Below are 14,817 nucleotides of genomic sequence, written 5' to 3'. Positions count from 1 at the left end.
GTGCATGCTGGCCAAGGAGGCTTTGCCGTGCTGGTAGTACTTGCTGCCTCACCCACTGCTAGCTGGACACTAACCTCGTTCTTCTTCCCCACGTATCGTTGGTCCATCATCTACGTGGTACCGCTTGGTGTACTTCGCAGAGTAGGTGAGAGGCAGCAGATCCGAGGGTGAAACTTTACAGCCTCGCTGAAGGGTGTTGGCTGATGCATGAATAGCAAGAAAGTCCTTGATGGGAGCAAAAATTCATCCTTGGCAAAGTGCAGCCGCCAGTCTGAAGACAAAAGGGGGTTAGCTGAGAATTGCTTGCAAGAGACTGAGGGCGTTTGATCATATAGGTCCTAGGGTGGTATGTATCGTTTAGTAAAAACTGGAGTTTTACTAAGTTCTTGCAAGAACATTATTGGGAGGCCTTATTAGACTTACAGGGCATTTACCATAGCTTTATTAACATGTGTGGGGTTTTAATTAAGATATGAACTACTTGAGGGAGCAACTGAATGGTTCCCTAATGAATTTCTTACATTAATTTCCTTCAGAAAGCACATCTGAGCCTAACTTAAATTCCTTCTGCAATTAATTTGTGTAATTTATTCTAGTAAGTGCTGTAGTTTTTCCTTGTAATTGTTCACTGAATTGACAGATTTAATTTCATGTAACTTGAGAGCCTCCAGTACTAACTTTGCAGTGCTTCATAAAAATCGATATTCCATGTTGTGCTGTTGAATTTTGGCAAGAAGGTGGCAATAAAATATTCCAGTAAAATAGAAATGTCCAAGTGACAGATATTGAGGCCAAAATTTAAAAAAAAAAAAAAAAACAAAACAAAAAAACAAACGACTCTCCAAAGGTAGGTCTTAAATCCATATTTAATGGCATAGGTAAGTGGCCAGATTTTTACGTGTGCAGCTTTAGAGCTTGAGATCGGCGCAGACTATGCATCCCTTGGACGCCAAAGAGCAGTTTCCAGAAGAGGTTCAAAGACTTGAGGCCAACAAAGAGCTTTCCAAGCACCCCACTGGCTCTTCCCATCCCTCCCTGGTGAGCTCCAGAGCTTGTGGGATGTGTCCCAGTACAATAAACATCAGATCTGCACTGAACTGCCCATGGAGACGTACCTGTGCTTTCCCTGGATGCTCAGCACTGCTAAAGTTTGGACGCTTATTTAAAAGCTGAAGTGGAGATTTAGGATTCTAGATTTAACTACTCTTTAAAAAAAACATCCTTGGCTTTTCTCTCAAATGGGAAATGTTTGTCATGATGAAAATAAACCACAAATTGCACCTTTGCCGGTCACAATACTCCCAGTCACAGACACCACATCCATACGACAGTGCTGGTGACTGCCCGGGAGCATCCCTGCATGCCATGGTGTTTTCATTCTCCATATGCCAATCAGATCATAAATGACATTTATAGAAATATGGAGCTGACCTTCTCTGTTGTGTGGCTCTTCAGATGATCCCTTTGATTTAGTCTGAAGTTTCAGACTTCAGCAACCCTCCATGCGAACCTCAGGTTTCAAATAGGTTCAAATCAGGTGTTGCTAATAATTGAAGGTGAAAAACATTCTGCTTTGATTGTTAACACCGTATACATTTTCCCTCCCTTTTCTAATGTTTTTCCCCTATGCTGCTATATTTGCTTTCCTCATCCCCTCTGTTTATCTTTCTGCCTGCCAGTGTTTGCAGGCTGTTACTCGGTGCTGTGTGGACTGGCAGAAGGGATAGTCAAACCTGAGGCTGGAAAATCCCGAGTTCCCTCCTCGGCTGTGATGCCGACCTCTTGGGCGCCTCGGAGGAGTTTCAGCCTCTTTGCCTCTGGCGCACAAAAAACTTGCCTCTTCCCTAAGTAGGGCCATGGGGATGGAGTAGTTTCTCAGCAGTGTGGTCCAAGCTGAGTTCAGCCTCCCCGGGGCAATGATGGGTTGAGGAGCCATTGCAGGAAGGGGGAATGAAGAGAGAGGGAGAGAAAGGGGTTGAATCGGGATGACGGCTTAGAAATCTGCTGTGATCGCTGGTAGGGGATGGGGTAAGAGCGTCTCGAGGCTGTGGGTAGGGACGGGTTATCTCTGCACCTCTGCGCCTGCTCCTTCCTCAGCTGATGAGCTCCTGCCCTTCCATGTCGGCAGCACCAACGTGCTGCTTCACCAGGGCTTCGGCAAAGCGGACCTGTTATTTTTTTATATATAACTTTCCTCTATGTTTTACTAAGTGCCTGTTTTCTTGGGATTTTAATTCGCCTTTGAATTTCAAAAACCACTTTCAAAAGTCTTCCAGCTTCTCCCATGTTTCTTCTTACCCTTCTTTTCCTCTAATCCAGTCCTTAGCATCCGAATCACTTGGAACTGTCAGAAGAGCCAGCTCTGTTTTGAACTCAGCCCACTGTAGTGTTGACCTGGCCTTCAGCATTTCAAGGTTGCCCGGAGGCTTGCTCCTCGCTGGAGGCTGCCCCAGCCGGCACCGCGCATGCTCTGGATGTTCTCTTCTCATGACCTCTCTTCCATAATTCCCCGACCTAAAATGGAGTCAATTCTGATTTTTCACCTTCTGCTGATGTTGCTATTGGGCAATGACAGATGTCTTGTATTCTGGCCTGTCCTTCCTTGTCCCACAGTGTCACGCTCACTTACCTGTTAGATGCAGCAGACAGCATGATTTAATACAAATCAGATTTAAGAATAAAGATTCAAATGAGTGGCACAATCCATCGGGAAGAAGGATGAGAGGAGAATCACACAAATTTCATCCTAGTTTTGGTTTTTACACTTTTTTTTTCCCTTGCAAAAACCAGCCGTGGTCTGTGTAACCATATGCCTTCGTACCTACTTTTTCATAACAATCTTAATGCATGAATATATCAAAACTATTATAAAACATATGGCTTTGGGTATACATATACATGCTTTTAGATTTATCTGCTAGAAAAAGAAGGACCCCCGTTGCTATACTATCATCTAAAGCATAAAAATAGAAGATTTTCATTAGTTTAATATCATTGTGCTGTATTTTGAGTTCTGACCCTCAAGGCACCCTCTATCTCTGTTCTTTCTCTGACTTTCGCTGACAAGCAAATTAACTCTGCATATCTAGAAAATAGCTTGCATAATGCAATCCTGATGCTGGATTTTCTCTTCTTCAAAGTACCAGTTTTCTGGTACTTCACTGTGTGCTTCTAAAACGGCTTGGCTACTCTGCCCGCTCCATTCCAGGGTTTGCAGGGTTTATATCGTTGGGTTTTTTTCTGTAAATGGGCTATAGAAAGAGCCTAAGGTAGAGAGAGCCTAAGTTAATACCAATAAAAGAGAGTAAAGTGGTAAACTTTCAGCTTTCCTAAATTTTTAACTTTGTAAGTATTGTATAGCCTTTCAGTGGTGTCTCGGAAGTATCAAAGACCTTCACAAAGCGTTAATAATTATCATATTGCTTTAGAGAAAAAACAAGTCTGTTTATAACACCTGGACCGCATACCAAGAGACAAAGCGCAGTGAAAGAATTTCTGATACACAGGTCTGAAATTCTCATTTGTTGCATTCAGAGAGGGAATAATCAATCACGTGCCACTGTATAATTATAGATCTCGTGGGTTCACAATGTCTGTGTCCTTTTTTTAAAGTGTCCTTCTTCCGATTTTAGAAATCAGTAGAAAAACTGGTCCAGTTTGTTTTCTGGGTCACCCCAGACTGTAGAGAAGAGCATCCCCATTCTCTTCTTTTCAAGCTTCTTGTGAAAACGGATTAGTTCTTGTGCTAATGGTTGTGCAGATGTGTACCTTAAGAGGAGATGTGTTCTCTCTGATGAAAAAGTTCAAAAGCAGGTCAAAAATAAGGGCCAGAGTACCCTGTTAGGCTCTGGATGCAGCTCCTGGTGTTCTGACACCTCAAATTCAGCACAAGTGGACGGACGCAGACCAGAAGCAGTATCTGTGAGGCCGGGCACTGCTTACCACAGAAGCAGGTTGTGTTCTTCTTGGGATATCGTCAAGACCTTGGATATGTGCTTTAAAATCTTCAGTCACATACTGGTTAATGGTGATTTTCTTTGTTCCACAACTGGGTTTCTTCAAGTCTAACAGGAAAGCAATATCCCCAAATTTCATTTAAATGCCTTTTCCCACGTATAATAGGGCTTGGGATTCAAAGGAATTCATTCAGCATGCTCTCCTAATGCCATTTAGCTTCCCATGAAAAAACAGTAACAGGAAGAGTTGTTTTAATTAGCACATGAGCTGTGCAGCAGCTAATATATTCCACCTCTTCATTGTTGTGAAAGGAGCAGATTTCCTGGTAGCATGAAGCGGGCAGAGAAGAGGGATTGTGTTCTGCTCTCCATATGCGCACACAGCCCCATTCACGGGGAAGGTGTGAACGGGAGGTGATTTGTAGCCGCCTGCCATTTGTACAACACAGGCTTCTGTTGTTCTCCAGGCTGGAGAGAAACCCAGCTCCGCTCTTCAAACCTACTGCAGTGTGACAGGTAGGCAGCAGCCTTTGGAGAACCTGAGATTTTTGTTATTAATCTCAACAATAAGCTGGCAGAGAAAACTTTTTTTTTTAATATACATTTTTAAAAAGAAGAACTGGATGTCAGGCTGGAAAAAGAGAGCCATGACTTCCTCGGATCTCTTGCTGGGCAGAGAAGAACCTAATGAGGTTCAACAAAACCAAGTGCAAGGTCCTGCACCTGGGGAGGAAGAATGCTAGGCACCAGTACAGGTTAGGGGCTTACCTGCTGGGAGATAGCTTGGAGGAGAAGGATCTGGGGGTTGTGGTAGACAGTAAATTATCCATGGCCCAGCAATGTGCCCTTGTCGCCAAAAAGGCCAATGGAATCCTGGGCTGCATAGGGAAGAGTGTGGCCAGTAGGTCGAGGGAGGTCATTCTCCCCCTCTACTCGGCACTGGTGAGGCCACAACTGGAATACTGTGTCCAGTTTTGGGCTCCCCAGTTCAAGAGGGACAGGGAACTGCTGGAGCGAGTCCAGCGAAGGGCAACTAAGATGATTAAGGGCTTGGAGCACCTCCCTTATGAGGAAAGGCTGAGAGAGCTGGGACTCTTTAGTCTGGAGAAGAGAAGGCTGAGGGGAGACCTGATTATGGCATACAAGTATCTAAAGGGTGGGTTGAAGAAGGATGGAGCCAGGCTCTTTTCATTGGTTCCAAGTGACAGGACGAGGGGCAATGGGCACAAGTTAGAACACAGGAAGTTCCGTTCAAATACACGGAAACAGTTCTTTACGGTTCGGGTGACAGAGCACTGGAACAGGCTGCCCAGGGAGGTTGTGGAGTCCCCTTCCCTGGAGATTTTCAAGACCCGCCTGGATGCAGTCCTGAGAAATGTGCTCTAGGCAATCCTGCTTTAGCAGGAGAGTTGGACTAGATGATCTCTAGAGGTCCCTTCCAACTCTGATAATTCTGTGATTCTGTGATTCTGTGATTCTGTGATCAGAAGTCCCAAGGACGCCACATTTTAGAGAAAACTTGGAAAGTACGGCCCTTTTCCATCTGGTCAACCTCAAACTGGCGCTGGATCGAAGCTTCAACTCCCAGTGCCCCCCTGCTCCAAACTGAGTCCAGCACCAATTTTGCTATGGAGACCGGAAGCACACGTTCAGCCAGTGCTCCTTGAGATACGCTCCGGTCTGCATGGTTGAATGTGGAAGGTGAGGAGCTGCTGGCATGCCAGGGCTTATCACAGAATCGCAGAATGGTCAGGGTTGGAAGGGACCTCTGGAGATCATCCACTCCAACCCCCCCGCCAGAGCAGGGTCACCTACAGCAGTTGCACAGGACGGCGTCCAGGCGGGTTTGGAATGTCTCCAGAGTGGGAGACTCTCCCACCTCTCTGGGCAGCCTGTGCCAGTGCTCCGCCACCCTCAAAGGAAAGAAGTTCCTCCTCATGTTTAGGTGGATTTTCCTAAGTTCAAGTTTGTGCCCATTACCTCTTCTCCTGTCACTGGGCACCACTGAAAGAAGACTGTTCCCATCCCCCTGGCGCCCTCCCTGTAAGTATTTGTAAGCATTAATAAGATCCCCCCTCAGTCTTCTTTTCTCCAGACTAAAAAGACCCAAGTCCCTCAGCCTTTCCTCAAAGGAGAGATGTTCCAATCCCTCTGTCATCTTAGTAGCCCTTTGCTGGACCTTCTCCAGCAGGAGATCCCTGTCTTTCTTGAACTGTGGACCCCAGAACTGGACATAGTACTCCAGATGCAGCCTCACCAGGGCAGAGTAGAGGGGATGACCTCCCTCGACCTGTTGGCCACACTCTTCTTGATGCACCCCAGGATGCCATTGGCCTTCTTGGCCACCAGGGCACATTGCTGACTCTTGTCTTGGTTCAGGCGATGACGATGAAGCGATGCGGCCTGTTAAACAGATGGTGGGGGTGGATGATTTCATGGCCTCCTCCAGCCCCCGAGCATGTCAGCACAAGCTGTAAAGCAAATCCCGAGCTCCAGACAGCATTTCCCTGGCAATGAGATTCGAGCAGTGGGTGACGGTACAGGGACTGCGCTTCGACGAGAAATTGCTCAAGAGAAGATTGACCTCGTAACAAAAAGCAAAACAGGACGCACCTGGCCAGGCAAGTTGAGGAGCATCTCAGGGGCTTCCAGCCACAAAAGCCAGACCGTGACCACTGGAAACTGCCCTGCAGTTCCAGAAGGGGGAAGTGACAAGCTGGTTTGAAACTTCTTGGTCAGAAGGCTCTTGTTACAATAAAATGAGAGAGAAAGAGAAGTGATGCCAACAGGAGAAGGAAACAAATATTTCTTTTTATGAGAAAAATAACTGTAGGGACAAAATAAAAGGCTTTTAAATAGTTCAGGAAAATAAACAATTAAGAAAAAAAGAAGAGTGTGCAAAGCATAGCAAACTTGATGTGATTTTTACCTTGCCTGAACTTGTTCAACGCGGGGCACTTGCGTTCGATAGCAAAAGGAAACATTCCAGAGCTGGCTTGGCCAAAAGCAGTGGCTTTTGCTGATAGAGACTAAAGAGAGGACAAAGAAAATATAACTACTTACATTAGCTAGGAACTGCTTATCTCTAATGTGGCTAAAACAGAGAAAGCTTGTCTCTTGCAGGGAAGAAAAATCTAGTAATACAGTAATGAGATGTGGCTCTTCATTTTAATTTGCATTTGCAAAATGCTTTTTTAAATGTTAACTGTTAAATATGCACAGCCTCTGAGTTGGGAGCCAACAGGGACTGCCCCATTTCCTCATCCCCATGTTTTGCCATACAGCCCTTCCCAATGTGTAGCTACCATTTTTCTTGTCGCAAAGGTAGGAAATGCATTTGGGGTCAGCAGGCTGCCAGCCAGGGCCCAAGTAGGATGCCTGAGGGGCAGTTCCCCTCTTCATGGCTGTTTCGCCCCGAGGAGACCAGCAAACCAGCTGGCTCCTTTCCACGTGGGGCTCTTCCTCGGGGCCGGCGAGCGTGGGATCATCTCTTTGCTGCGGAGAGCAAAACATACCCTGCGCCCGTGAAACTGCTGTGTGGTCCAGGTTACAGATGGGGTCAGAGAGGAGCTGCTGTTGGCTTTGCTCACTGTCTAGGATTTATGGCTTCTTGCTTAGCTACAGAGACTCGTGCCACGCTGAGGACATGCTGTCTAACAATAATATTCTGGAATATAGCACGATGAAACTAATTGAAAATTTCCTCCCAGTTACTTTTTGCTACTGCTTCTTATTAAAACACCTGGAAGTTTTTCACTCGCTCAGCTCCGTGTTTCTTTATTTCTTTAGGCTGTGACTCGTCACCGAACCTGACGTCTGAGAAAGCCACAGATGCAGTGGATGATATCTTTCGGTCCCTCAGGGATATCGCAAGAGCTCGAATGCACATGAAACAGTTTAATTCCATACATAATGCAGGCAGCAACACCCAGCAGGCAAGTGGATCTTTCTTTTCCGGTTGTGTGTTATTTCTCCAGCACGCTGTCAACATTACAGCACTAATTTTGCTGATGCGCTAATCCGATATGTGTTCTGCCCGTGTGGAAGGTATTTAAGTACGGCTTTTATAATTGACCTAATCACCGAGAACTTCCTTCTTCATCCAAACTCAGGCATATCCGTGTCAATGTCAACAAAGAATTGTCTGAGGATGAAATTTGGGATTCGCTCTGCAGCACTGTGATATGCCACGAATGCCAGTGAAAGGCAGGGCTAGGGCAAGATGATTCGGGACTAATACCTCTCCTGGCATAGCAAAGCAGGATGCCCCCGCATCCATAGAGCAGCTGTATTCCTGTGTGTTTTCTCTTCCGTCCCTATAAGTGTGAGAGGCGGTCCCATTTGTAAATGGGTGAAAAACGCAGCTTTTGTTTCTAAAATACGCACGCACGAACAATTATATGACTATAGCTCATCAGGGCTAATGCACGGTGTTTTTCTCTCTCTCCGTCTCCCCCGAAGCGTTTTAACTTTTTTTCAGTTAAAAATCAGAGTTTTACAATGGAAAGCACATACAGTGATTTAGAGACAGGCCATAAAACTTGATTCTGGCCTTGAGCCAGAAAAAAAAATCCTTCCAAACTCATAAGCATGCTGTAGACCAGCAGAGGGATGTAGTTCAAGTTAAGTATTGCTTTGTAAGAACAGGAATTGGGCGTGTTGCAAAACGTCGCTGGAAAACTAAGGTGGAGAAAACCCGTCACTGAAGTCTCCTAGTGGTTAGGACCAGTCTGGTGTCTGAAAAGGGGGAAAATTGTTAAATATTTAATACAGTCGGGGGGGGGGGAGCAGTCAGATGATAAGAAAATACCCTCTAAAAGTTTCCTGGAAGTGTAATTGGCATCAGTGTGTTCTTTGGATGTAACCCAGGTTGTTTGCTTAGGGCTAAGTGCTGGAACGCACCAAGGGATGTGTTAACACCTTGCAGCCCCCTAATCTGGCTGTGCGATGGATTTAATTGCTTGAATAGGACCAACCCTCTGCTAAGGGCAGTTTCAGTGGGTTTAGAGTAGCAGAAATAAGCAGCCAGTATGGTTTTTTCTGCCATAAATACAGCTCTCTACAAACAGACCTGTCTTTTGTCTGGCACGGGTTAATACATGGGTTGCGTGCGGTCGGTTTAGCTCCTCTGAAGATGTCGCGCCCTTCCGGTAGCCATACGCATTCCCGGCCCACATTCCCGGCCCGGCTTAGTGCTATGGGAATGGGTTTAGCCTGAGGTGCTTTTCCGCTTTATCTATTAGGAGCTGGGAAGCCTCCGTGTCTTGTTAAGACTCAAAAAAGGTTTCTATAGATAAGTAAGTGGGAACTGGATAGCCTATTAAAAGGACTTTTTGTAGCATTGAAGTTTATATGTCTTGCATAAAATGATGAATGTTTTCATCAGGTTATTAAACCAGTTCGTGTAGCGACCGTGAAAGAGGAAGGTATTTATTTTGCCTGATATTGTAACTACTGTTCTTCTCCTTTCATCTGGATCAGAAGTATGTTCCTCCATCCCTCTCTGCCCCCCTCCCTCCTTCCATCCCTCCCTCTCCTTTTCTCATTCTCTTTCTTTCTCTCTCTTTTTCTCTCTCCTTTTCTCCTTATAATCTTGTCTGAGGTATGTCCCATAGCCATCGAGGTTTTTAACAACTGTTTTAAAAACAATTTGTGCCTGCCAAATTTTAAAGTTGATAAAAGTTTCATTATATGAGTTAGAAATCAATGCAGCTATTTGGGCTTGTATAAAAGATAAAGTAAAAGCTCCCTAAAAATGTAATAGGTGAATGTCAAGTCATAAAAGATTTTGAAAATATTTGAAACTAGCATAGCTAAAAAAAGGTAAGCGATCGTAATATCTGCCTTTTAGTATCCGTGTAACCGAACTGAATCATTTTGAAGGGCACTGAGTTTTGGTGCTGAAAATTCAGACATGCAAAATCATAGCACATTTTTAACATCTTTTGAGTACATAGTTTTGTCTGAAGTCAGATAATCATTTTCCTTTAATTTCATGCAGTAAGTCTCTCTGTTTAACTGTGATTTGATCTCTACTCCAAAAACATTTCATTCCTAATGTCTTTCTGTTCCTCATCTACGAAGATAATAAACAGACTTTTATACATAGGACTTCATGCCTGCATGTGTATTTTCAAACAGTTGTTTATTGCGTGACTAGATTTGACACAAATCTTGGCACGTTCTCCTAAAAGATCCTGCAGCTCATGTCTGCTGTAATTTGCTTTGTTGGCTCAATTAAAAATTATGCACGTGTTGTGAGAAGAACTAGATGAGTTGTATAAATCTTCGTTGACAGGATTGTATTCAAAAACTGTGAGTTTTGTTTCTCACTGTAAAGTCTTGGATGAAAAACATTTCTTTAATTACTCCAGAAAATTTTAGTTTCAAGCCAAGAGGCTTGCTTTTTATTTTCCATCCATTTTTATGTTTATCTTGCATGATGTCTCCTGTAGATATCATCTTTACAAAATGAATGATGTTACGCTTGATTCCCTCAAGAAATCTAGGGGATGATGTATACCTGGGCTAATCCCAAAGCAAGACAAATGTGCTAATTTGAAAGCTTCTCAATTTCTATGAGTGTTGCACTTCCTGAAACGATTGTAGTTTGGGCAAAGTTGAAAGCAGCAAAGCAAAGCTCCATCTGTAAACCAAGTAAAGTCGACTTTTCACTGAAGACCGTCTTTCCACAAGTCCCGAAAATTTTTAGCTTGGATACTTTTTCAGGACAGCAGAGTAGTTTAAAACCTTGGTAAAGGAATGTGGAAATTTCTAGGCTACTAATTCATATTCACCACAGCTTCATAGACCCTGAAGAGGACGCAGGGTGGGTCCTTTGGAAGTGGATCTTCCCGGATGCTGACCATTTGTACCCTTACATGTTTCACTTTCCCTGGTCCCTAACTTCTCTGAAGCTCTGACATGCACAATATCGGCGGGGTGGTTTGCCCTGTTTCTCTAAGGTTTCCCACAGTTGGAAGTATTATGTAGAGTGCCCTGGCTGTAGAAGCAGAAGGACTAAGAGGGACTCCTTAGCTCTCCTCACCCATGAGGGACAAACAGGCAGGATGGCCTCTTTCCAGCCCTGCTGATACCCAGGCTCCAGTGCTGACTGTGGGAAGGCAGGAGTGGTCAGTAAGCAACGCCTCCTAAAAAGCCCTGTTTAAGTGTTTGTAAAATCATTACAAAGGGAATGAGCTCTTCTGGGTGCATGATGGGCAACGGGGTGCCATCCCTAGTGCTGTCCCTTTCTGTACTACCTCCAAAAAGATTTCAGAGAAACTAGAAGCCCCCTTTCTTCCTTCCCTCCCTTTACTCACATACTGCACATGGGGCAGAGTCAACGTGTGGCCATCTTCCTGTCTGTCCAGTTTGGTGCTGTTCTGGTGCACGCCGTTTCACAGAATCACAGAATGGTCAGGGTTGGAAGGGACCTCTGGAGATCATCCAGTCCAGCCTCCCCGCCAGAGCAAGTTTGCCGTCCAAGTCACAAAGACCACTGCTGCTTCCATAATTTTTTACTTCTTTGAATGGTTTCCTTTCTAGGATAATTATTTTTGTTACCTGTAATGGAAATAAAATGTTTAGAAGAGCGGGTGCACCAAGTCTAAACAGCTTTACTCACAGTGCGTTGTTCTTTCCGTGCAGGCTTCTTACAAACCACTGCTGAAGCAGATAGTGGAAGAGATCTGTAATCCTGATCGACCTGATCCCGTTGATATTGAGCACATGTCATCAGGCCTCACCGATCTCCTTAAAACTGGATTCAGCATGTTCATGAAGGTAAACCAGGCCTCCCAAGCTCATCTGTATGATTTTCCTCAGGTCATAGCATCCTATGGCAGTAGCTGATTTTACATATTTGAGTCGATATTGTTCAGCGGAACTTCAGGGGTGGTTAGGAGAGTTAAATCCTTGCAGGAGGGCCAGGAATAGCTTGAGGCACTGCATTGCAGGTACAGTACAGATGGGTAGCACCTGCTGAACAAAACAGGGAATGGAGCAGACTGGGCACCTAGATAAGGATGGTATGTCTGGGAGCAGGCAGTGTGGCTGTGCTGAAGGGAACTCCTACCTCACGTCATAGCTTTTGGAGCTCTTCAGAGACACCCACCAAGGAAACTGGTAAGCGAGTGCCAGTTCATATAACCTACCTGGATTTCTAAAAGGCATTCCGCAAGGCACCTCATCAAAGGATTTTAAGGACACCGAGCAGCCTCGAGATAGGAGAGAAGTAAGTATGAACAGTCAGGTCTCACACGGGAGGAAGGTCACCAGAGGAGCTCTATGTTCAGTGCCTTTTCTACAACTTGATCGGGTTCAACTTGCAGTGGGAAGGAAGGAAACCTTTTAGTCAGAAATTGCCTTGTGGATGCTCTTAGCATGTTTTAAGACAGTCTTTCTACAAGACCTTACTCTGCTTTACAAATTAGCCTATGCTAAGCGCTCGTTAAATGTCTACAGAGATGAAGTGCGGAGTAGCTGGCATGCTGTAAGTTCGGCTCTCTTACTCCATATCCTGAATTCTCCATCGAAAAGTATTATGTTAGGGTATGAAGTATATTTTGGCAATACGTACCTGTAAGCACCTGCGTCTCTGCTAGTAAGAAAAATATCCTACTGTAATGAATATACAACATATGAGCAAGTGAACCTTATGTAAGATGAATATTTCGTAGGCATCATCACATACCTCGCAAATGTGTCTGTGCTTGCTCACCTAGTCTGAAGCCTGGCTTGTTGGCAAGTGCTCGATTATTACATGAATGAGTTTCTGACCAGCCTGTATTTCTCACACAAGAGGATCTTCTCCACTTACTGCACCATCAGCACTGTAATTATTTCATGAGCTTCCTTGTATTTTTATTTCTTCCTCAATGCCTCAATATAAATGCCAACTCATATAAACGTGCTTTAGTAAGTGATGGACTCAGACATGTTCATCCAGGACAGACTTTTAAAGATATCTCTCATCCAGAAGTTGTTTCTCTGGTGGATGTGTTTGTTTTGAAGCTTAGGGAAGGTGCAGGGAAAAGGCCTCCCTGCCGCAAGGATTCCTCTTTTGACTGCTGTTCTAGAACACACGTGGTTTATGATGATTTGAGCTTGGTATCATTGATACCAAGTGCCTTGCATGGCAGTTTAGTTGCTGGTGATCGATGTGTTTTCCTTTTTCCAGTTATTCAGCTAAATTAATTGGTTTCTGATTGGTCACAAATACCCGATGCATTGGTGCTGGCGTCCTGGTTGGCAGAGATAGCCCTCCTGGGGCAGTAGAAGTTGTTTCTGCTGACTTTCCTCAGAGGAAAAGGCTGTGTTTGGTGATCTGCCATGGGAACAAACCTGTCCTCCGACCCAATCCTGCTTCAGTTTCAGAATTCTGTTGACTGCTGTCACCCCGCTTTAACATCTCCCCTACTCCCTCTCCTCCGTGTAGACACACGCACCAGTAAAGAGCCCTCTAACCATCAGCATCCTGAGGAAATGCAGTAGCGGTGGGCTCGGAGCTGGAGAGAAGGCTGATGTCCAGCTGGGATGCTCTGCTAGCTCAGGGAACCATTCCTCCTCCTTCTTTCAGACTCCTTCGCTCAGTGTAATGGGTTTGCTTTTTTCTTGGTTAGTCTTTCTAATTGCCCGAGATAACCATCCCAATTTATGTAATGCACGGCATTTTGAACTGAAAGTGAATTTCACTTGGGGATTTTTGCAAAATTCAGATTTCACAGTAAATGCGATTCAGAGGCCTCAGAAACGTCCCAAAACACCCGAACTTTAGAAGGATCCCAGAAGACACACGTTGCTTTTGTTGCAGTCCATTTCAGTTCTTCTTCTGCATCACAGAAATGAGCTGTGTTTAGCTACACGCAGCCAGTTCCCTCAAAAGAGAGAGCCTTGGGTGGTTGTATTATCAAACAAAAAAAAATCTTGGCAGAAACTTGCATTCTTAACACAGCCAAATATTTTATACCCAAAGTATTGTCCTCCTTCAAAACACTTGTGCATAGCATAAGAAAATTACAGATTCCAAGACCCTTTTCATTGCAATTTTAATTTAATTTAGAGTTTGCATGCCTAATAGTATTTTTAATATGCGTTTCTGGAATTTGTGGTTTGAACTTTAGTCTTCTGAAAAATAATAAGTTTTATATAGGCACCATGTGTTTGGGTCTAGGTTTATTTTGACTGAGGGAAATGATTTGTCAAGACGTTTTCTCTTTAGTATTGCCATGAAAGCTTGAGGTTTCCGATTAATGCTCTTATCCTGGGTGTCCTTTCAGTGTGTCCAGTGTTATGCCTGCATGTTTATGATGAGTTTGTTGTTGCTAGATATTAGGAAAGATATCAGGAAAGAGAGGCTTTATTCAACAGCAAGCTTCTGAAGTTCGAGCTCTTTTCACATGTCTTGGGTCATTCAGAAGCTTCATGAGAGGGAGAGGAGCCGTTTGCTCTGGCGACAGGGTTAAGAAGAGCAAAGATCCATGAAAAGGAATAAGATGGTAATTTCTGTATTACCTTGAAGCGCTGTAGCAGACCGTTTTGTCAACTTTTATCTTTACCATCTTTGTGCGTAGTTATTTCTTTAACCTTGTGTCACTGCTTACAGCAATTATGGCATGAAACGTTCTAATATTTTAGCAAGTAATAACTCTATCATCTGACCTGTTCTGTAAGTAAATATTTAGGTCTTGCTTAAACTCCTCGCGGTGTTTGTAACAGGAATGGACTTTTTTTCATTTGAGGTCGACACTGTGTTATATGCAGCTAGTAAGGAGTGAGTAGCCCGATGTGGGAAAGTGCATAAAGAACGTCTTTGTAAGCTCTGGTGTACCCATTTAATTGGTCTGTTGGTGGAAATGGA

General features: G+C 44.3%; 1 protein-coding gene across 1 annotated transcript in view; it reads left to right on the top strand.

The window, feature by feature from the left end:
- The window catches only part of SCFD2 (sec1 family domain containing 2), a gene marked incomplete at its 5' end in the record, with an annotated part of 209,598 nt that overhangs the window by 188,743 nt on the left and 6,038 nt on the right, over window positions 1-14,817 (top strand). The window contains 2 exons of the mRNA XM_082483103.1: window positions 7,746-7,891; window positions 11,607-11,741. Coding sequence (XP_082339229.1) covers window positions 7,746-7,891; window positions 11,607-11,741 — 281 coding nt within the window. The remainder of the gene's footprint in view (window positions 1-7,745; window positions 7,892-11,606; window positions 11,742-14,817) is intronic.

Source organism: Vanellus vanellus (genome assembly GCF_965231255.1).
Source record: "Vanellus vanellus genome assembly, chromosome: 4".
Classification (NCBI taxonomy): Eukaryota; Metazoa; Chordata; class Aves; order Charadriiformes; family Charadriidae; genus Vanellus; species Vanellus vanellus.
This window is presented reverse-complemented; position numbering and strand designations above follow the sequence as displayed.